This window comes from Castor canadensis, chromosome 4 (assembly GCF_047511655.1).
Source record: "Castor canadensis chromosome 4, mCasCan1.hap1v2, whole genome shotgun sequence".
In the NCBI taxonomy this organism is placed as follows: Eukaryota; Metazoa; Chordata; class Mammalia; order Rodentia; family Castoridae; genus Castor; species Castor canadensis.
In genome coordinates, this window is record NC_133389.1 from 141,039,198 (window position 1) to 141,061,088 (window position 21,891).

Genomic DNA, 21,891 nt, shown 5'->3' on the forward strand with positions numbered 1-21,891 from the left:
TGCGTTTCTTCCAAACTTGCAGGTAACTTGACTCGTACAAGGTCACACTGATAGTGATTGATCAAGAGGAGGCCGAATTGAGGTTTGTGTCACTACACAACAGTTTTACAGTACACGCCACATTTAAAAAGTTTGTTGTCTTTGGGGAAATCATGAGATAGATTGCCATTTTAGGGGAACTATCACCAAATCTAAAGGTGGTGGGCTGAGATACATGATATTGTACTTTGATCAGAAAAAGTGCAAACTAGCCTCCAAGAACCTGCAAAGGGTTCCCAGACGACGGAAGTGCTCTGGTCGAACAGTCTAAACCGTTACTCCCACTGCATTTAAACTAAAAAGGTCGGTGGCTGGCCTAGTTTTGCGATCTAAAAATAAGTAAGTAATACATTTTTCTTCTTACATTATATAGTCCCCAGCTTACCATGTACACAACCTTCTACACAGTATGTACTCACATTTTTGCACCTCCTTCAGTTTTTCTTTGTATTTTTTCTTTGTTTGGTTTATGAACTTGTTACTACTTGATGGAGTAGTCTTTCTTCTCCCCTTACTAATCATTAAGGTTCTGGTAAGCAAGGGCTATACAAAGCAAGGTTGGCTATGGCTAGCATATACAGTGCCTTGAAGAAAGCTCTGGTTATAAAAGATGAGGAAATCTTACCACATAATACAGGCTAGGGGTAGATACAAACAAGTAGATGCATAACTACCACAGTACTTTTGAGAAGTTTTTTTTTTTTTAAGTTGGAACCTATGCTTTTCAAAGTTTTTCACTTATGTGTAATAATAATAAAGTGGCACTTAACTATGTGCCAGGTACTGTGATAGATTATTTAATTCTGACGACACCACCCGTGAGATAGTTTGTCCTCATTTTTCAGACAACTGGGCCACAGGTTTGGGTGATTTACAAGTAAATACAGTATGTGCAGAGCAAGGATTAGAGTCAGTCCTGGCTCTGGAGCCTGTTTTCTTAACTGCCAGGAGACAGAATAACTCACATTTTCATAAGTGTGAAACATCCCCCCCACCCCCTCAAAAGAAAAAAAAGGAAAAATTAAGACCTAAAGAAAAACTAGTGATACTGTTTTATTACACAATAGAAGTTGTTATACACTGGAATTCAGTCTAGACATAAAACCTTTTATATCTGTTATTTGTTTTTTATAATTCAGAGTATGTTCAACAGATGTATGTCTGTGCTGTCCAGAGTTATTCTTCTTGTATATGCTACTATCTTTGGGTCAATTTCCATCTAGGCAATCTTGTCCACTGTTGAGTCTGCTGCTTTATGTGAAGCAGAACTCTAGGGCATATTAGGAAGGAATTTTATATCTCTTGATTGAATGAAGGGCACTTAAACCAGTCCCACAAATTTAGCAAGTGAAGAAATACATGTTTCATTTTTTAAAAAGCTGTATTGTAGAAAAGGTGATTGAAGGAAAGACAATTATGCTCCCTGGACCTGTCTGTACTTTCAGGCATATCATGTCATATGGTTACAATGGCTACTCATGAGCAGTCTTGACAAAATACAGACTAATCTTTATAACTTCAACTTGGAGAGTTGCAGCTGAATCACGCCAACTTTGTATCAGCTGTTGCCAGTCTAACACTTACTCCATAATTAGATCCTACTAAGCAGGATGTTTTTGTTTTTTAAGATTTAGGGTCTTGCTGTTGCTCAGGCTGGTTCTGACCTCCTGGAGTTAAGCAATCTTGTGTAGACCTCTAGAGTAGCTAGAATTACAAGTTTAAGCCACTGGGCCTGGTTGAATTTTACTTTCATTAATCATATATTGATAGGGGTTTTTCTAGGACTTTTATTACTTTCTAGTTAAGATTCAGTAATTTTCCTAAATGATCTCAAAGTCTAGTTGTTACTGGAATCCTAAACAGAAACATGGAACACCAATGCTATTCAGTAAGCAATATTTATTAGCCTGCCGGCAGCGGCTCAACTGATTCACATCCAAAGGCTGAGCCCCGAGAACAAAGGGGTCTCATATTATATACCTTTGCAAGCAGGTTACAGAAGCAAAAAGCAAGGTTTAACCCATTTATGGTTGCATGTAACTCTATTGGCTACTTCACCCTCAGTGTAGGAGAACCACAAAAGAAACAGTCAAGTCTGTATTCTGATAATGTAACAGGTGGAAGGGATGGCATAACAGAGATAAAAACTTAAAAGAATTGAAACATGAAAAAGGTCACATAGCACTGAGGGGATGAAATAGCCAATATATGGGTTAAGCCTTGCTTTTTGCTTCTGTAACCTGCTTGCAAGGTATATAAGGTGAGACTCTTGTTTTGGGGGCTCAACCTTTGGACTTGAGTCTGCTGAGCCTGTGCCAGTTCAATAAAGCATTGCTTCCTGCTAAATTGCCTCAGTGTCCCATATTTCAGTTTGAGATTCCCACAACCCCATTGCTACATGGCCTTCTTCATATTTAGATTTTTATCTCCCTGCTATGCCATCTTCTCCCCCCAGAGCAGGGCTGTTGTCCCATTGTTTGTGGTCCCATTGTCTCCTGGGAAGCGGGGTCCTGCTGAGGAAGGGTGCAGGCATTCTAGAGGGTGATCTTGCATGGTGAGGCTGGGTCAGGTCAGGGATGCACCCTCACTCAGGATAGGCTGGCATTACTTGGTTGTGGTGGATCCAGGGAGCAGTTTTTGCTACTTTAACTGCAGTGGGGATAGACAAGATAACAACAAAAGGGCCCCTCCAATGGGGTTTTAATGGTTGGACATTTTATTCTTTTACCCAGACAGTATCTCTATTTTTTTTTAACTGACTAGAATTACCATGGCAACAATATACTATCAGTATATATATCCAAGAAAATGTGTTGTTTTAAAAAAGTTAAAACCACCATCTTTAAGTATCAAAGGACATGTTTAAAGGCAGTAAAAATAGTCATTTTGTCTCTATTTAAGTAGAAGACCCTGTCTAAAAAGTGAGTTGTGTCTGGCTTTAATGCCAGATAGCCACACATGCATAAGAACCATTTCCTCGATCCTCTCAGCTTTGGTTATTTTTGAGAGGTCTGGCATGAGTGACTCCATTTGAACTTTGACAGCATTCCCCACTTGTCACCAACTGCTTGTCTCTGAGAGTCTCCTCTGAAGATCTGTCTCCCATCCAAGTACTAACCAGGCCTGACCCTGCTTAGCTACTGAGACCAAACAGAATGGGCGCATTCAGGGTGGTATGGCCATAGACTGAAGATCCTTCTCAATTGGTCATTTTCTTCCCTCATCATGAGGATTTGTTCTTTCCTGGATTTTGTGTGTTTGTTTGGTGTTGGTCCCACATTGGTGGGGAAGTAACGAGCAGATCAGATGGGAGTCAGTGCCAGCTAGACCCTTTTGGCCAAGTTTAAGCAACCAAGAGGCTTAGAAGGAGTAGCCCTTACGCAGTGGGCTTCTAGACAAGGACAATACAAAACAAAATCCAACAAAAGCGGACGTCTAAAATGCTAACCTGGTTGACACATAAGTACTTATTAGAATCATTTTTTTAAGGACTTGATTATGAACTGTAATGACAAAGACTTAAAAGAGCCCTGGGTAAAATTTTGATGGACAATTTAGCAACATACAGAACAGTGTATCAGTACCACTAACTTTTTGTTACCGTGTTTATCTAAATTTTGTATTTTAAAAGGTTTGATATACTTGAAGAACATAAACATATGTAGTATACAGAAACCAGCAACAGCATCATAGCCCTTTTAGAGGTTATATATACATATTAGTTTAGTTGTTGCTCTTGAAGTAAAACCTTAGATTTTCTCTTAAGTTGGCAGGGGAACAGTGTCATTGACCCCAAATAGTCCAGTCACAGAACATACAGGGTATCAACTGCATTAGAATCACCCAAGAAACAGTTGTTTAGCCATGAGGTCATCTAGAAAATCTTAATAAACCAACTCTTACGTGTTTTATTTAGTATGACTCATGTCACCTTAGTAGTCAAAACGCTGGCAAAAATCACCAGAGAACACAGGTAAGTATTTATGGGGGCTATGTCTGGGACTCAGAGGAGATGGTGTTTTCACCTCCTTGTCACTGGGACTCAGCATCCCCCACTTATCGGGAGAGTGCCAGCAGACCTGTTGATCCATCAGAGGGACTTGTCTCTCCTGGTGCACCGGAGAGTGAGACTCAGTTGTACAAAGGGGTCTTGCCTCTCCTGGCACACTGCCGAGTGAGTCTCAGTTGCACAAAGAAACCCAGAGAAGGCTCAGGAACCAACTGGGAGTCCCAACTGTCAGACTGTTTAGAACCCAGGTTTGAATAACAGGCCTGCCTTAGGCAGAAGGGGAAACTGATCACCTCCCAGAAGACACCCTAGTAATCCTGTCTGGGGTAAAAACATGTCTCTCAGGTTTAGGGAGCAGTGGGGTTAAAGTGTGTGAGACACCTCGGAAATTAGGGAGGTCAAGCACCTACCTGGTTTTCTCACCAGCAAGATAGACCAGGATGAGGAACAACATAAGTAAAAAGAAAGCACTTTGGGTAAAATGCAAGAAACCTCCAGTACTGGGTGGGTGAGAGGGGTGTTTGAGCTTTTCCTGAGAAATAGCCACAACTGAGATTAAGGGATGGGTAACAAAAATTCAGTTCCAAAGAGGGAGACTCACAAGAGAACAGATGCATCATCCACCATTCCACTGGATAGCCCTCTGGTTATGGTTTAAAAAGGTTTTTCTGAGAGTGCACTCTAATTTTGTGTATGTATGTCAATTTGTGTACAGCACTGGGCAAAATTTAACTTGCTCCTAGAATTCCAGCTCATCTTATGTGTGCTTAAATTGATGTTTTTTTCTGGCATGCTTAATTTATAAAACGTGTGTGTGTAAGTGTAAGCATCTTCAAAATGGTTCTTAAATTGCTGTTATAAGGTTAATGTGATATTCAAGGTAACAAAAAACCAGGGTGTTTATTTTAAAGATCTGTTATAAACTGCTTAAGCTTTTAACATATGAATATGTAAACAACTTGAGGATGGCTCTTATTATAGAGTCAATGTGAAAAATTATTACTGTGTTCTGCTACTTTGAAGAAAACCAGTTTTCAAACTTATTTCAATCAGATCTAATTAGAGATCTGAATGCAGGCATTCGGGGTTAACACTGGCTCAGACCAGAGGAGAAGGAAAAAAAAAAAAAGAAAAGGGGGGCCACCGCCTGCAGCAGGAATCTTAAAATTTGGGTAGTTGAAAAATGACCTTAGCCTGTTTCATTCTGTTGTAAATAAAATATGGGATTTAATTCTCTCTTATAATACATGGGTCTATTAACAAATGGGCTTTCTATAAATGGTTTTTATACAAAAAATTTTAAGGTTGTTTGCTTTCTGTTTTTTTTCATGCAAATATAGGACTCTAAGTTAAATGGGTTTATGAATTATTTTCAACTATATATATATATACATATATATGGTATTAAGGATGTGATTTTTTCGTATGTTCTCCCTCATATGTGGACATTAGATCAAGGGCAAACACAACAAGGGGATTGGACTATGAGCACATGATAAAAGCGAGAGCACACAAGGGAGGGGTGAGGATAGGTAAGACACCTAAAAAACTAGCTAGCATTTGTTGCCCTTAATGCAGAGAAACTAAAGCAGATACCTTAAAGCAACTGAGGCCAATAGGAAAAGGGGACCAGGAACTAGAGAAAAGGTTAGATCAAAAAGAATTAACCTAGAAGGTAACACCCACGCACAGGAAATCAATGTGAGTCAATGCCCTGTATAGCTATCCTTATCTCAACCAGCAAAACCCCTTGTTCCTTCCTGTTATTGCTTATACTCTCTCTACAACAAAATTAGAGATAAGGGCAAAATAGTTTCTGCTGGGTATTGATGGGGGGGGAGCGGGAGGGGGTGGAGTGGGTGGTAAGGGAGGGGGTGGGGGCAGGGGGGAGAAATGAACCAAGCCTTGTATGCACATATGAATAATAAAAGAAAAATGAAAAAAAAAATAAATAAAAATAAAAGATTCAGAAAAAAAAAAAGGATGTGATTTTTAAAAATAAAAAGTTAAAGAATACTTTTAAATGAAAAAAAAAAAAAAAAAGACAAGCTTCCCCAGAGGATACAGAGTTATGTTGTCATAAAGGTAGAGTAAGTTGTCATAAAAAGGTGGAGCTTATAAATGCTTAGGTAAGTGATTAATAAGATCAAAACTTAATGCATTGATGTTAAGCTAAAACTTAATTCTCTGAGCTCATAACAAGGCTATCTTAAAAGTACTATATTCTTGATAACATTTACAAAAAAACTGTCATAAAAAATGGTTTTTGTTTTGTCAAGATAACTGTCAGGAATTTTTGGTGCTACAGGTTAATCCACAAATTTATCAAGACAGTAAGAGTTTCATATTAAAACACAGAGAGGCAGCTGAGCACAGAGAGTGCTGCTGCACTGATATGAGGGTTGACACAGATTTACTTATGTAAAGTAAAAAACAACAACAAAAAAAACAAAGCCAAAGTGCACTCTCCAGACAGGATAAAATTAGTCCTACTCATTCCACATGTCAGGCAAAGGGAATTTTTGTCCTGGGATGGCCAAATTGGGCCTGTTATTTTAGGGGGGCTCCACTGACTACAGGTTGGTGGGATCCTGCTGTATGTCATGAGCCATCTGTTAATGTCAACAATCTGGGATATGATTCTTGGCCATTAGGTTTCCTAGCTCCATACTTAGTCCCCATAAATTTCCCATGTCTCTTTTCAAGATTCCTGTAACAATGGTAGAAGACAAATAATATTAAGGAAATAGAAATTGAAAGAGTACATTGCGAGGGGGGAGTTACATGGAGAAAGCTGAGTGGCTTGCCATAGCTGTATCCATAGCCTAGCAAGAACAATGATGTAATTACTTGGTTTCAACATCTGATTTTTTTTTTTTTGTAGGACTGAAATTGGTTTATCGGGTGTGGAAGTGAGTGGACTCTGGGTTAACAGGTCACATATCACAAATTACTAAGAAACTACTGTTAAAAAAAACATTAATACTAATGTATTGGTTTATGAGAAATGCAATGATGGGAATGCTAGGATAGTTGAGTTTGGTGGTCATCATCTTGTGTGAGTTGACAAAATTACAGTGAAAGCCAAATCCAGATTATAAACAGAGGATTGCCAGGGAAATATGAAATTGAAGCAGTAAAAATGAGTTTAGTACTTCTAATGGCTAATATTTCAAGCCCAGTGCATCCATTTCCACATGAATCACATATCTGCCTTAAATTCATTTTTCATGGACTTGATTGTGCTAAAAATATACTGCTATTTGCAGTGCTTCTAGTTTTCTTTGCTGACCATTATCTTTTGATGTGGAGCATCCATTTATACTGCCAATCATCTCCAGAAGATATTTTGCCATTTATTTTGTTTGCTGAACTATTATGCTTGTTTCAGGTTATTTTTGGTGGTAAAATATAATTACATAAATTAACTGCTTAAATGTACACTGAGTGGTATTAAATACATTCACATTGTTCTGCAATCATCACTACCATCTATCTCCAGAACTTTTTATCTTCCCGATTCAGTACCCATTAAATAATAACTTCCTACTCCCTCTCCAACCTCTAACAACCACCATCCCAGCCTGGGAAAAAAAGTTAGCAAGATCCCATCTCAACAAACAAGCTGGGTGTGGTGGTATGTGTCTGCAATCCCAGATATATGGGAGGTGTAGGTCAGAGAATTACAGTCCTAGGTGGTCCTGGGCAAAGAGCATGAAACCCTACCTGAAAAATCACTAAGAGAAAAAAAAAGGCTGGGGCGTGGGTGAAGTGGTAGAGTATCTACCTAGTAAGCACAAGGTCCTAAGTTCAAACCCCAGTATGGCCAAAAATAACAGCATAAATTTGTGAAATTGGCAGTTTTCGTAAGGCTAAAAATCTAGGAGTCACTTTCTCTCCTGCCCGCCCACATTCAACATATCAAAGTCTTTTTGGCTACACTTAAAAAGTATATCCCAAGTCTGACCACTTTATCTGCTGCTTCCTTAGTTTGAGCTATTTCTTACCTGCAGTAGCTTCTCAACTATTCTTCCTGCTTTCTATTCTTAGTTTATTCTCAACATTAGTCAGTTACCTTTAAAATAAAATTAGATCACTTTAATCTTCTGTACAACTCTTCAAATGGCTTTGTTATGCTTAGAGTAAAATCTGCTATTACCTTGATACATAAAGCCTTTTGTAATCGGTCTCCACTTACTTCTTGGCCCTCATTTTGCTAACATTCTCTTCCTCATTTCTTTTTAGTCCCAGTGGTGGTCTTGTTCTTCTTCAAACATCTCATTTCTGTCTAAGACCCATAATATATGTCATTACTCATTTCGAGAATCATCTTTCTCCTTATCTTTACTTTTTCACATATGGAAAGTATGTATTGAAATGTCACTTCAGATAAGATCCTCAGCGAAGATCTTTCTAAGCAGGCCTGTCACCTGTTTAATTTTTTTCCATTGCATTTATCACTTCATGGAATAACATGTTATTTGTTTATTCATTGAGTATCATCTACCAACAAGACCAAGCACCTTCAGAGAGGGAACTGATTCATCTTGTCTACCAACTGCCTGTAATATTGGAAATAATACCTATAAGAGAATGGGCCTTCATATAGCTATTGAGTAACTATTTTTTAAAACATTGAAGGGACAAAGCAGGGAAAATAGGAGAAGAAGACTTCTGTCTTTGAAATATTTGTAAAAACTATAAACCTTTTGAGGTAAGCTTTAAAATGAAGTGAAAGAAAGGAATATTTCTAGTTGTCTTAATCTTACAAATTCAGTTGCTTAAAAATAAATGGTAGTATAGTTTTGATAACTGAATTGGAAAGCTTCTAAAATAATCTTACACCAAGGAAAATTTTTATTAAAGTATAGACTACCAGTTATTTCAAAATACATGGGAAAAAGCAAACATACAAAGGCAGTCTCATATAACTGATTTTCTAACTCAATATTTTTGAAATACAAAACAATGCTTACTACCCCTACAAGTCACTTTATTGACACAAATTTAAGTTGGTCAACAACATTTTTCACTCAATTTTATGTTACTGAATTTTCAATTACCATATATCAGAACTTTTTTTGATGTATTTACTTCTCAAGGTAGCATATAGTTATTTCTTGTAATTAATGTTAGCAACTATACGACACTTTCCTAAGTCACAAGAATTCAATATAGTTGCTGCTATGGAAATAGTTACCATTTGGGGTTATCTACACTAAGTCCTACCCACATTATTTAAGAGGCAACATACTTATGGGCAAACTATGGGGATTGACAAATAGGAAGATTCAAAAAAGACAATGTTATCTTTTATGTCAGGCCTGCTAAATAAAGACTCCATTGCTTACTTAATACTCTTGGTAGAGAACCAGTTTCTGCCAGACTACAGGTGGCTATATAGTTGTCTGTTTTATATTTCCTTTTCAAAAGAATGACAGACTTTACCAAATAAACAGATACTTTTAAATTACCATATATTTTGAACTATTTGAAATAAATTATTCTCTTAATTGGTTCAGTCCTGTGTCTGGAAAAGCAGTAAAACCCACTTTGTTCTAAAACTAGAATGCTAACTCAGCAGCTGCCTGTAAGGTACCTGGCTATCTTCTATCCCCAATCAATCATGAAGGTGGACCTTCATGAACTCTGTAATGTAACAAATGCAAAAATGACTCATCTATCAACACACAATACTAAGCTGACAAAACCAAAAAAGTATACTTGTAAGGTAGGAACTGGCTCATATAAAAGAGAGGGGAATGTGTATGGTAATAAAAATAATCTATAATAAACATGTACAGAGATGATTCTGGTTTACATGTAAGCCTGCTTAAACTGACTGTGACTGAATGATTGGAAATTTTCTTTTCTTAACATAATGCCTACTGTAAGCTGGTCCTAGTCTCTTATAAATCTCTTATTTCCTTGGGTTTATCTACTGTACCCTCACTGTACTGCCATTAACTTATAAACTGGGCCTGCCCAGCCTACCTATAAAGCCTCTCTTCAGAAATATACCAGATGCATAAACAGAGGCATCTTTTAGAATTCTGCACTTCAAGACACCATATGAAGAACCAGCAGTTGGTCCTTCAATGTAAATACCTCTCATTTCACATTATCACACAAACAGTGCAGTTTACTAACTACTCCTTCCTTACAGGAAACTCAGTAGCTGTTAACAATTTTGTTCAGTTGCAAAACATTTCAATACTTATTAATTCCAAAGATCCGAACACCATGTAGTTGTGGCATTTTGGGAATAAGCACGCTCAGAAGAGAAGCTGTGTTCAGGATGAAGTGAGTTGGATCATACTTCGTATAGAAACTTGCCAGAAAATATCTGTAGAGATAAAAGTTAAGAATACATATAATATTCAAAAGGAAATGATTTAGAATAAAATAATAAAAAGAATAAAGACCACAAGATGTAAATGACTAAAAGTATATTTTGAGCACTAAAATAAAAAGAAACATTTTAGTTTGGGCCAGGGTTTATTTGATTTGGGATTTAAAAATTTTGCATTTCTGCAGTTATATTAAATGTACTTAATAGTGTACTGCCACTTAGCATCCTTTAAAGCAGAAGGTTTTTTAAAGTAGGTTTCATATGCCCTTTGAGATTTCAAGTGTATTTTTGTATTTATTTGTGTTTCTGAAGAGAAAATCTGGATCCAAGCATCCATCATGTTCATAAGGGTTTTCTGACTCTCCCAAAAGACTGAGATCACTACTGTAAAGCTTTGAAAAGTTTGTTTTAGTACACTGGTGCAATTCAGTACCTCTGAAAGAACCAAAATACTTGGGTGCCCTTTTAATGTTGTCATTTCGTAAGAGGTGACTAGGTCTGTAACTAACTGAGAACCTAAAAGACACAGTTGTAAAAATTTCAATTGTTTTGCTATACCCAGCTTGTAAGAATGTTTTAACAAGTATAAACTTTAACACCATAAATTATCCAGTTCAGATTGTCTAGTGTAGATATATCTTATGACTACTAAAAGAGTGCTTTAACACAGATATAAAGAATAAAATATGGTTTACTTAATCATAACTAAGAATTTAGTTTGCATGTGTTTGTCTAATTTAAGCACACACAAGGGAATATTTTAATAGCCTTTCCTCTAGCTACTATCATTGGTTTCTCATAAGCGGAGATAAATATTTCATGTAACATGATTAGAAAAGAACAGCTACTTCCAAGTACAACTAAAAGCACCACAGAGAATTGTATACATCATTTACAAAACCATCTAGATTGAAAAATTCTATCATCTTCCACCTATTTTTACAGTTAGCCAGAAAATCTTAAGAATAAACCATATTCCTCAATTTTTGCTTTAAATTCTTCCTGCTTTCATAGTTGAAGACTTTTTATACTTCCTTCATGAACAAAATAGTATTACCACTTTCATTTAGTAAGCCATGTGATTTGCCATTGTCCTTGTGGATCCAATGTATAATCTGATAGGTTAGAAATAATAAATCTTGGTATGGCTTCTCCTTACCATACTATAGCCTATGTTCTCTTCTTGTCTTTTAATGAAAGCTAATTGTGTAGATTATATGAAAATTATTCTGCTCTTTAAAAAACCTAAATAACTATCTGAGGGAATGCAATTCATGTGGGAATCAGTGTGAAAGCATTTATCTGATAAGGGATATATTAGAGAGAGACCTGTATTAGAAGATACAAGTTTAAGGTTTAATCTTGGGCTCCAAATTAGCTGCAAAAACCTTTACCAAGGTCATGAATTTGAGTATGTTTCTTTTTCTAAAAATCTGGGTAGCACTGCATGTCATACCTATCTGACAAATTATGACCAAATATGAAAATGTGAAGGTATTTTGAAATGTACCGGGACTAGGGATGCAGACCAGTTAGTAGAGTGCTTGCCTAGCATGTACAAGGTAATGGGTTCAATTCCCAGCAACACAAAAGAAGTTATCAATGGTATATAGATGACTTCAGTGTTATTTCTTCAGTTATATAAAGAATTTAATTAGAATATTTGAAATCACAACCATGGATCAAAATTATGTTTTAAAAAATGTGCTGTACTTGAAAATTTGGTTTATGTCAAGCTTTTTTCACACGTTACAATGCCATAATCCTCTACATATTTTATAGTTGAAGTACCGGAAGCTTTTAAGAAAAGCCAAATGTCACATAGCTTAAAAACAATATAGCTAAAATCCTAATTTAGGTCTAAGGAACCATTATTCTTGTTACTGCATTTATTTTGTTAGACCTTGCATCTTTAATATGTGAAAACTGAGTGTGGCATTCAAAGTAATCTATGTACTCATTATAAACTCTTGCAAGGAAAAAAAAGTATGTGTCTTTGATTATATCTGAATAAAGTTAAGGGAGATGACATTTCAGTTAGAATGAACTTGAACAAATGCACAGAAGTAGGACTGTCCATGAAAAGAAATGCTGCTTAGAAGAGCATGACCAGGTAGCAGTTGGGTGGGGAAAAAATATTCACATAAAGGAATAATGAGGTGGGAATTATTTTGTGGAGAACTCGAAGTACCAGGTACTAGGATGAAATTAGATACCAGATACCAAATTAGATGCTTTACAAATAGGTAACTCAATTTATTTTTTACAGTATCAAGATTAAGTTAAGGTATCATTAGCTAGACTCATACATGAACAAACCAAGCTGACTGAATGATATAGTATGTAACCCTATCATTAGCTACTCTTATATATGAGCAAAACAAGTTTATTGAATGATAGATACAAATCTCAATTCAGGTCTACCTTAAATGTAAAGTCTGAACTCTTTTTTTCTAAATCATACTCTCTTCTCCCAGGGTACATGAATAGGGTTATCCAAATAGGGATGAGTGGTCAATGAAATTCTTATGAGCACCTAAATCATTGTGTATGGCCACTTATCTGATACGCAATACAGAATATAATTACATGTTTGATTTTCTTATAAGAAACTTATGAACAGGAACTGGAATGTATTTGGCCTGTGTAACCCAGAATGTCTAGGTATTGACAAGCATGAAATGCTGTCTCCAACTGTACCTTTGGTAGTGAAACTTGTTATCAACTTGTTAAAATTTTTGCCTTTTCTTGATTTCTAAATAGTATTTTCATTAAAGGAATCAGGGCTCCTTGGAGAAATGGCTGATTCCATGGCTAAAGTAGACAACTTAGTAAATCTGAGAATGAGTCATCTTGTTGATTATGGGCATGCCAATTGTACACAGGATGGCCTCCTATTGGTCCAATATTGGACAATCTGAGCATTCAAATAAGATAGTAACAGATTTTAATCCATGGAACAAAACAAAATCTGTAAGTATATTGTGATATAAATGAATGAAAAAGTAAACAAGTGAAAAAATAAGCAAATGGGGGAGAAAGGGAAACATTTTTCACCCGTACCTTATACTGTTATCTGAGGTAGCTACTTAACTGACAGACGTTTTCAACAAAATACGTTGTTTCTAATTTAATTTAATCTGTAACTGGACATCTTTCTATTCTGTATGTGGCCTTTATACCTAAATATTTCCACCACTTACAGAATTATTGGAGAAATTGTGAAAAACTTCCGTGAAGATGTAAATTGTACTCCGTAGTCCAGTTGTTCCCAATGAGTTAGGAGCCTTGCTTTACCCTGATCAGGAGTTTCAAAAGGTGTTCCTTTCACTGCATGCAAAAATACATACATCCCCTGAAAAACAAGCAAAGGAGATTATCAATATCAAATACAAAATTAGTCCTCGCCAGTTGGCATTAAGATGGTTTCCCACTATTTGTGAAAGAGTATGTGATTTAACTTAACAGCTTCAGTTTTTAGCTTTCATGCAGTAGTGAAAAGAGATGGGCAGTTTCTATATAAAGTTTTCTGGGGTTTGCAAATATTATTTTCTGATAGTAAAAGGGAAACCAAAAGTAACTTGTTTTCATTAAATTGAAAATACAGGGTACATTTAGATTTCCAAACATCTTTCAAATAAGCAAATAGGATTGCCTTTTTCCAAATGTCTGATGATACTTGTAAAATAGACATACAAAATAAAATAATAAATAAAATCTCTCTATTGGGCAAGAGTCTTGAGGTATTTAGTATTAGAAATATTAGAGTTAGTATCAATAGTTCTCTTTCAAAGCAATAAAGATGGTCTGAGGTAATGGGTGTAATATTCAAATCAATTTACTTTTTTTTTTTTTTTTTGGTGGTACTGGGAGTTGAGCTCAGGACCTTGTGCTAGTCAGGCAGGCACTCTGCTATTTGAATCACTCCTCCAGAACTCCTCCCACTTTATGCTTTAGTTTTAGGATAGGGTCTTTTATGCCTGGGCAGGCCTGCACAATGATCCTCCTATTTACATTTCCCACCTAGCTGGGATGACAAGTATGTGTCATCATGGCCAGAGGTTGGTTGAAATGGGTTCTTGCTAACGTTTGACTGGCCTTTCAATGCTACCAAGTAGCTGGAATTAACATGCATGAGCCACCATGCCCAGCTTCAATTTACTTTTAAAATCACGTTAGCCTCAATGGTGTTTCTTCTGAAACCAGTTTTTAAAAAAATCAAAGCAAAAAAAAAAGCCATTTTGTCTATGATATTATTACCTAGTTTTGTGGTTAATTTGGAAAAAAAAACCAATGTATATTAGATTTGGTTTCTTTGAGATTATGATGCCAATTTAGACTGATAAATAGTACTCCATTTAAGGATCACTGTTTGGAATACTGGAAACAGCATAAATCCTAAATACTATCATGAAATAACTTTGCTTCTGGAGGCCATGATGTGGTGCCATTTTTTTCTACTTCAGCTTTTAATAAATATGTAGAAAAAAATAGGAACATTAATGTTTTTCAACTTTACGTTGTATTAGTTAAGAAAGCCTGTTCTTTCGGAGCTTAGTTTGTTTCTTAGCTAATCCAGTAGGTAATTCAAAAGTTGTTTAGCTGCAATAACACTTAAGCTATGAAGGAAAGGACTCAGGTTCCATTAGAATTAATGCAATAAACATTTAACAAGTGGTTTTTGTGTATATGACACGACATGTATGCACATATGTAATTGACCAAGATATGAACCCAGCCTTGAAAAAACTCAGTCTTCTAAGGGATGGTAAGATAAAAAGATATGTATAAACAACTAGATGGCAAAGCAGAAAGAAACTGCTACCACTACCAAAGTTACAAGTGGGAAATTTTCCTTGTTGCTGGGGCAAAAGGTAGCTTGATGCTATCAGGTCAAGTACCTCATCTTTGAAGGTTTAGCTCAAATGAAAATGCCTTACTAAACCTCATTAGTAATATGAGGTTAGCCACCTGTTTATGTGCTTGTATAGAATTTCATTGATAATCCTTTTATTGCAGGGCAATAAATTGTGTTAAGAGCTATTTATTTATTTAATGTTTGGTTCCCATTAACATTAATTCCTCAGGAAACAGGGCTACTATACAAATATTAGATATATTAGAAGGTGACATCAAGCCAAGGAGTGTTTATGCCGTAAGCACTAGGAAACATTTTCACAAGATCTTTTAAGGGAACAATGAGAAAGAAAGTATAAGCCTTTAAAATCTCAGGAGTATATGACCTTAAAAAGTTAAGAACCTCTCCTGTAGATCACATAATGTGTTAGAATCTGTCTAGGAGAAGAAAAATCCTCTATTTCCTTCAAGCCACATGCATTTACTAGTATTTACACTATAATGTTCAAACAGTTTAGTGCTTGCCTAGCATATGCCAAGTTTTGAGTTCAGCCACCAGCCACGGGGGGCGGTGGGGGGGGGGGAGAATAAAAATATTTTCTGACTGTGTATATTCTACCCTAGTATGTTTCCTTTTAGTAGTTTTTATATAAAAACGTGATTATTCATACACTGAATTAGAAAAAGAAAATACATATCTCATGGTTGTACCTTCAAAATATTTACTGAATAAATATAAAGAGAATTCCCATTCATTTTAAAAGCTGGGTTAGTAATTTTGGGAATCACTAACATCATCTCCTAAGAGTAAACTACAGCACTGAATAAAAACAATCGCTGCAGATTTTTACTGTGGCTTTAAAAGGCAAATACAATGTATTTTTCTAACCAGGTACAACAATCAGCTCTATTTTCCCATGTTTGAAAACACTTAGGATGTATTTCACATTTTTAATTAGTTCAATGTACGCTATCTTCAAAGGAAATCTAAAATTGGAGTCATGTAATTGCTACATCTATGGCTGGTTGAGTTTAGGCTTTTAGTGTGGTGAACTAATAATGAATAAATAGAAATTTGCTTTCCTACAATGTGTCAATTACCTACTATTTCTTCATGGTCATGTACTGTGTCTCAATCTCAGTTAATCAACTTGAAAACATGGAAGGTGGGGGTGGGGATGGTTTTCAAAGTACATTTAAGACGTGCCACTGAAAAAGGGAAGCAAACATATACATATTTTATTAGAGATACAGAAATTAAAATATTAAAAAGAGATAAAGTGCTAATTTTAAAACTATGATAAATGCAACAACAGAATGCAGAGAGTTGTAGAGATTCCTGGAGGAGGTGATACTTGAGTAGTTTTGCTGAGCAGGTAGGAAATCAGCCAGGCAGGCAGAGCTCAAGGAAGAGAGAAAGATTATTTAAAAAAGAAGAGCTTAAGCCAAAGTAAAAAGGTAACAGCAAGATGACTTTCTTTGTTGCTAGAGCACAGCCTATGTTTGGAGAGAGTTGAGATATGATGGGAGTCCCTTTCTGCCTCTATACTGTTACTAACCTATGTTATATGCCACACAAAGAACTTGGCATTTTACCATAAATGCAGTAGAGAACCTTTGAAGGATTTATAGCATGACTTGAGCAGACATTCATTTTAAAAATATTTCCCTGCAAAGTTGGAATGGAGGAAGGTACAGTAGAGAAAAATCAAGAGCATTTGACTTGTTAGGAGTAATTTACCTGAGGAAAATGAGGGTGTGGGCGAGCTGACAGTGAAGCAGTAGAACAAGAGGTCTTTGATTAAATGGTTAGGGAGTATAAAGGAAAAGGAGTTATTCTAAGACTAGACTGACCATATGTCCTCGTTTGCATAGTACTTATCTGGCTTACACCTCTTCTCTTGGAGAAGTCATTACTAGAGCTCTCAGTTTGGATGATCACTTTATCATTGACATTCAGCTGGCAGTCTGGGTAAACAGCAGTGCCTTTAGAGTAAATTCAGAGGAGAATTGTGGGTTTGTAAGGCAAAAATCAGGAATCTGGTAAATTCAGTTTATATTTTTGGTTTAAGGGGTAAGATGATCTGTTATTATAAATATGACCATTCTTCAGGTAGGAACTGAAAATACAGATAGATGAAAAGAACCTAGGTAGAAAAGAGCAAAACAAGAGAAGAAAAGGACCTTGGAACCAGCAATATTTAAGAGAGATTAAAGACAAAAGGAAGACCTTGCAAGAGAAAATAGAGAAGGAAATTAGAAATACATATAGAAGAAAGTATCCTATGGAAGCCAAAGGAAGAGTTTTGATGATTAGTGTCAAAATTTCGCAGAAGCTGCGATTTTTTGTGGTACTGAGGTTGGAATTCAGGGCCTTGTTACTAGTCAACTTGAGCAATACCCCAGTCCTGAAGTCCCTATTCAAAAACAATGTTCACTAAGTATATTGGTCTGCTCCTCTAGTCTCAGCAACTCAGGAACTTGAGGTGGGAGGATTGCTTGAACCCAGGAATTTGGACCCGGCCAGGTTCATAGTACAACCCTCTCTTAAACATAACAGTCTATCACATAAAATGGATTACTAATTTCCTCAGCATATTATCTTAGTGCTCCACCAATCAACTTGAAGTACATGCCATAAGATATAAAACAGTCATTTGAAAAACTGATTTTTTGTACATTTTGTTTCACTGGTCTGCATTCTTAAATTTTTGATTTTTAAATAAATATAGTTAATTTGGATTCAATTAAAATTCTCTAGTAACTAGATCTCTCCCTTTTTGTTCTACTTTACTAGGCTGTTAAAGATAAGAAAACCCATTATAAGAACTGTTTTATGTGTTTCTTTTTTTAAAGACAGTTAAATCCAGGGCTGCACAAGATGGTCAGTAGAGTCAATCAAATCTCTACTACATTGTAGAGCTAATCCAATAGTTACTACAGGATAGCTAAGGCATCATACACTCAAAATTTCTATATTCACTCAAGAAAGTATATTATTTAGAAAGACTTAACAAGGATTGAAACCAAAGATTTTCATTAGACTTCAGTTAACCAAAAACCAGAATTACTTCTGAAGTATTCTGGTTAATCGATACATTATGGTATCTTGTAATTTTTAGTAAAACAACCTATTTTCTTGCTTCTATACAAACAATGGGAGAAAAGTGTTCCTTAGAAAAAAGGAAAAAAAATCAAAATCCTATCCAAACCACTGAAATATACATTTATATTTTTTGCAGTGCTGACAATGAAACTATGCATTTTAAATAGATGAATTTTATGGTATAGAATTATACTTTAAATAAAGTTGTCAGAAAACACTACATTGTTAGGCTGAAGAAGTTGTAGCTCATAGCTATTTTAACCCCTAGCACAGCAATACAAATGACCACAAAACACCACTAAGTCATGTTTTTCTTTACAATGTATTAAGTATATTTGTATTGTTAGTGAACCATCACGACTGCCATTTATTTTCCAGAACTTTTTTCATCTTGCAAAACTGAAACTTAAACTGGCTGAGGCCACTATGGAAAGGGGACTAGGAAGTAGTGAAGAGGTCTGGTAGAGATGAAACCAATGTGGGTTGTAATACATATGTGCATGGAAGCAACGCTAGGAATCTCTCTGTATAGCTTAAAAAAAAAAAAAAATCCTGAAACTCTGTACTCATTAACTCCCCATTCCTTCTTCCCCTAAACTTTTGGCAACCATTAGACCTTGAGGTTTTAAGTATCTAGAACATAGTGAAAGTCTTACCAGATTATGTATAATATTTGTTAAGGTCCAAGCAACAGGAACACTGAAGAAGGGAATGCTTAGTAAGACAATATGAAGCAAGCCAACTCCCAGTGCATATGTCAGCCACATACCCCTGCTGTTCATTACACGGGTATTTGGATTCACTTCACTGTGGGCAACTCCAACATTCATGTTTCCTCTGGAGGAAAGATAATGAAATGAATGAGCACTGATACAGCTGGGAACGTAAATAGCCCTAACTCTGATATAACAAAATGTTACCAGGATTTTTTTTTCCTTGTTATTCTGAAATAGAACACACACATCCTCCAAAATATGCTACTTGTAGATACTACAGTAGGCAGTAAAAAATCCTTAACTATGGTAAAATAAACACGTTATTCTGCACCCTCCCCCATGACTAGTTTTTATGGTTCCTTTTCTAACACTTGTCTTCTAGCATGTTGGTTTTACTACATGAAGTAATGGACAAGAAAACTCAACCTGAAAGAGAAAATCTACATTTTAAAAGAAAAACCAGGAACTAAAGTTACCAACATTTTATCTTTTAATTGTACAAATTAATGGGTTTCATTGTGATATTTCCATACATACCTATAACATGCTTTGATTGTATCCCTTCTTTCTACATCTCCTCTCCTACTGTCTTCTATTTTCAGTTGTCTACTTTTTAAAAAATTATTAGTTTCCATATTTGTGAGAAAATATAGGGTACTTATTGCATCTGGCTAATTGTACCTAATATGACAATCAACAAAATAATATTTAAAAAAACCCAAACAATAACAAAATGAGAACTGACCCAGCCTGTTTTTGAGTAGCCAGATTGTTACATCTAATGGTCAGAGTTCAAAGCACTTCAATACTGAACCTGGGAGGAATGAGCTGTTGATAGTGTGTAAAATTTACATGGTCAAGAGGTGTTGTTTCTCAATTTTGTAGCACGACTATGTTAAAAGCCATGAATCAATCTACTGAATACTTCTCTAGTCAAATTTCCCTTAACTTTTACCTTTTCTTTTTCTTCGTAGTTTTCTCCTTACTCTTTTTACGTTCACGATGAAACGGTACTAGAGGAAAAACTGAAAATAGTTCTCATTGTGTGATTATGTTCATCTGAGTCTAAGAGTTCTTAAACAAAATCAGATTATCCTGATGAATACCGATCATCCCAGGGAAGAGGAACAACAGTTCCAGATTAAATACGTAACAGCTCCCACTGAAAAGTTAAGTCAACTCTCTCTACTGTAGAGTTAGCACAAGCAGGCGTTTCCCATAAGCCCATCCAGAAAGTGTTTTGGGGTATAATGTCCCTTTCACCCTCTCAGGATGTATGGAATAGGCATCGAGGCTTACAGTAATGAAGTTACACGAAAACAAGGCAAAGTCTTTTAAACTTAGGTGTGCAGATATTTTTTCTACTATAAACATCCATCGTTTATCATACAGTATTTTAAGTGGTATATTATTCTTAGAACATGCCTCAAGATGGTTTTTCCACTTTTCACGGGATGGAAAGAGGATCACAAGTGAAATCTCAGTTGCAAGGCAAGGCCACCCAGTTCAGAAACCCTTTCCCCGCAGGTGCGCCCCGCCTCTTGAAGATCCGCAAACAATGACTTTACAGGCAGCGTCGGCTCTGGGCTCGGGCCTTGCCCGGCACTGGAAGACAGCGACCTGCAGGATCCCGCTGTGGTACGGACGCCACCACCTCTCATCCCGGCCGTTGGCGGCCCCCTCTCGCCCTCGGTGGCTGCAGCTGCACGCCCGAGAGGGCCGTGGCGCAAAGACTAGGGCTGAGAGCTGAGCATCTGGCCACTCGGCCCGCACGGCTACACGGCTAACCGGAGCCTGCTTTGTCTCTTAGGCCCACCAGGCCCATGAAGTCCCTGCCGCGTTTGTGCTTACTTACCACAACGCCGGCCGGCTCCCGCAGCCCGCAGCCCGCAGCCCGCAGCCCGCAGCCCGCACGGCGCAGAATCAGCGGGGCGAGAACCGCAGCGAATCCCGACGCTCGAATCACCAGCGGTCAGCGCCAGCACCGCGCTGCTTACGGAAGTCTTCCGAGCCCAACTGGCTGCCAGGCGATTGGCTGCCGTCAGCGCCAATCCCACTTCCCCGGGCAAGGCAGGATTAAGCGGCGCATTAAGTGCCCGCCCCGCCCCGCCGCGCGCGCGCGCTGGGACGGTGGACTTCCTGCGAGGCTGGGCTCGGGGTATGGGCTGCTGCCGCCGGTGGATGGTAATTGCCTTCCTCGCATGAGCTAGGAGGTAGACTAACGGGCATTCACTGTTGTATTCAGGGAGGCATAAAGGTCCTTCGCTCGAGCGCGGGCGCAGTGGGCGGTGGGCGCCTCCCCCTGGGTCTGGAGGCGGCGAAGCCCGCTCGCGGGCGCGCACACGTGGGGAGCGCTCTTCGGCCGGATCTGGGCTTGGCTTGTGTGATACTCTATTCCGCAGGCCCTTTTGAGTGCCGGACTTAAAAAGTTGTTTTCCTGGCAGATAAATTAATCCACAAAAGCCGTAAAAAGTGTTTTGTGGGAGGGTGGCGTTTAATAATATTGTATGCTGTGACATAAAAGGGACGCAAGTCATTCAACATTTAATCACGACTTTTGCTGGTGACATTCTCCGTTTATTAGAGATACAGCCATCTGTATTGTATTCATTAGAAATGTGGACACCAAAAATTGATTGAGGACAGAGAGGGAAAAGACTTGATTAGATTGTTGGAATCATCTTTGAAATCAACTTCCTTTACCGTGGCGTCGCATAGAGTTTGTTTTATTGCTGAAATAACTTCCCTAAACATTTCAAAGTTGATTTAGAGAAATCTGGCAATAAATGTCTAAATATCTTGTATTTGGGGA

The 21,891-nt window shown here is 37.2% G+C and overlaps 2 protein-coding genes across 13 annotated transcripts in view; one reads left to right on the forward strand and one right to left on the reverse strand.

Annotated features, from left to right (window-relative positions):
* The window catches only part of Pms1 (PMS1 homolog 1, mismatch repair system component), a 108,318-nt gene that overhangs the window by 240 nt on the left and 86,187 nt on the right, over positions 1-21,891 (forward strand). For 7 of the 10 annotated variants that reach the window (XR_012447302.1, XM_020172397.2, XM_020172396.2 and 4 more), the window contains exon 1: positions 21,163-21,292. The exons of 1 other annotated variant lie outside the window; for it this stretch is intronic. The gene's annotated coding sequence lies outside the window, so the exon portion shown is untranslated. Of the gene's footprint in view, position 1; positions 23-21,162; positions 21,293-21,891 lie in introns of those variants that run through there. 2 more of the 10 variants (XM_074071260.1, XM_020172398.2) reach the window with 2 other exon arrangements.
* Ormdl1 (ORMDL sphingolipid biosynthesis regulator 1) lies at positions 8,883-21,114 on the reverse strand. 3 transcript variants are annotated; one of them, XM_020172404.2, is made up of 5 exons: positions 20,935-21,114; positions 20,035-20,104; positions 19,020-19,200; positions 13,604-13,755; positions 8,883-10,394 (listed from the first exon to the last, which is right to left on the reverse strand). In XM_020172404.2, the coding sequence occupies exons 3-5, from the start codon at positions 19,191-19,193 to the stop codon at positions 10,259-10,261; spliced, it is 462 nt and encodes a 153-aa protein (XP_020027993.1). In that variant the 5' UTR covers positions 19,194-19,200; positions 20,035-20,104; positions 20,935-21,114; the 3' UTR covers positions 8,883-10,258. The 3 variants fall into 3 exon arrangements, with proteins under 3 accessions (XP_020027993.1, XP_020027992.1, XP_073927369.1); XM_020172403.2 differs by lacking the exon at positions 20,035-20,104 and having other exon boundaries at positions 20,935-21,072; XM_074071268.1 differs by lacking the exons at positions 20,035-20,104; positions 20,935-21,114 and adding an exon at positions 19,617-20,018.

What these genes read in the sequence shown, in the direction of transcription:
- Ormdl1 (XM_074071268.1), bottom strand. Translation starts at nt 19,714, where the DNA reads ATGGAAACTAATAATTTTTTAAAAAGTAGACAACTGAAAATAGAAGAC. An exon ending in CAAATATTATACATAATCTG is followed by an intron (nt 13,756 to 19,019) that starts GTAAGACTTTCA and finishes CTTGTTTTTCAG; the next exon opens with GGGATGTATGTATTTTTGCA. An exon ending in ACAATTTCTCCAATAATTCT is followed by an intron (nt 10,395 to 13,603) that starts GTAAGTGGTGGA and finishes TTATCTCTACAG; the next exon opens with ATATTTTCTGGCAAGTTTCT.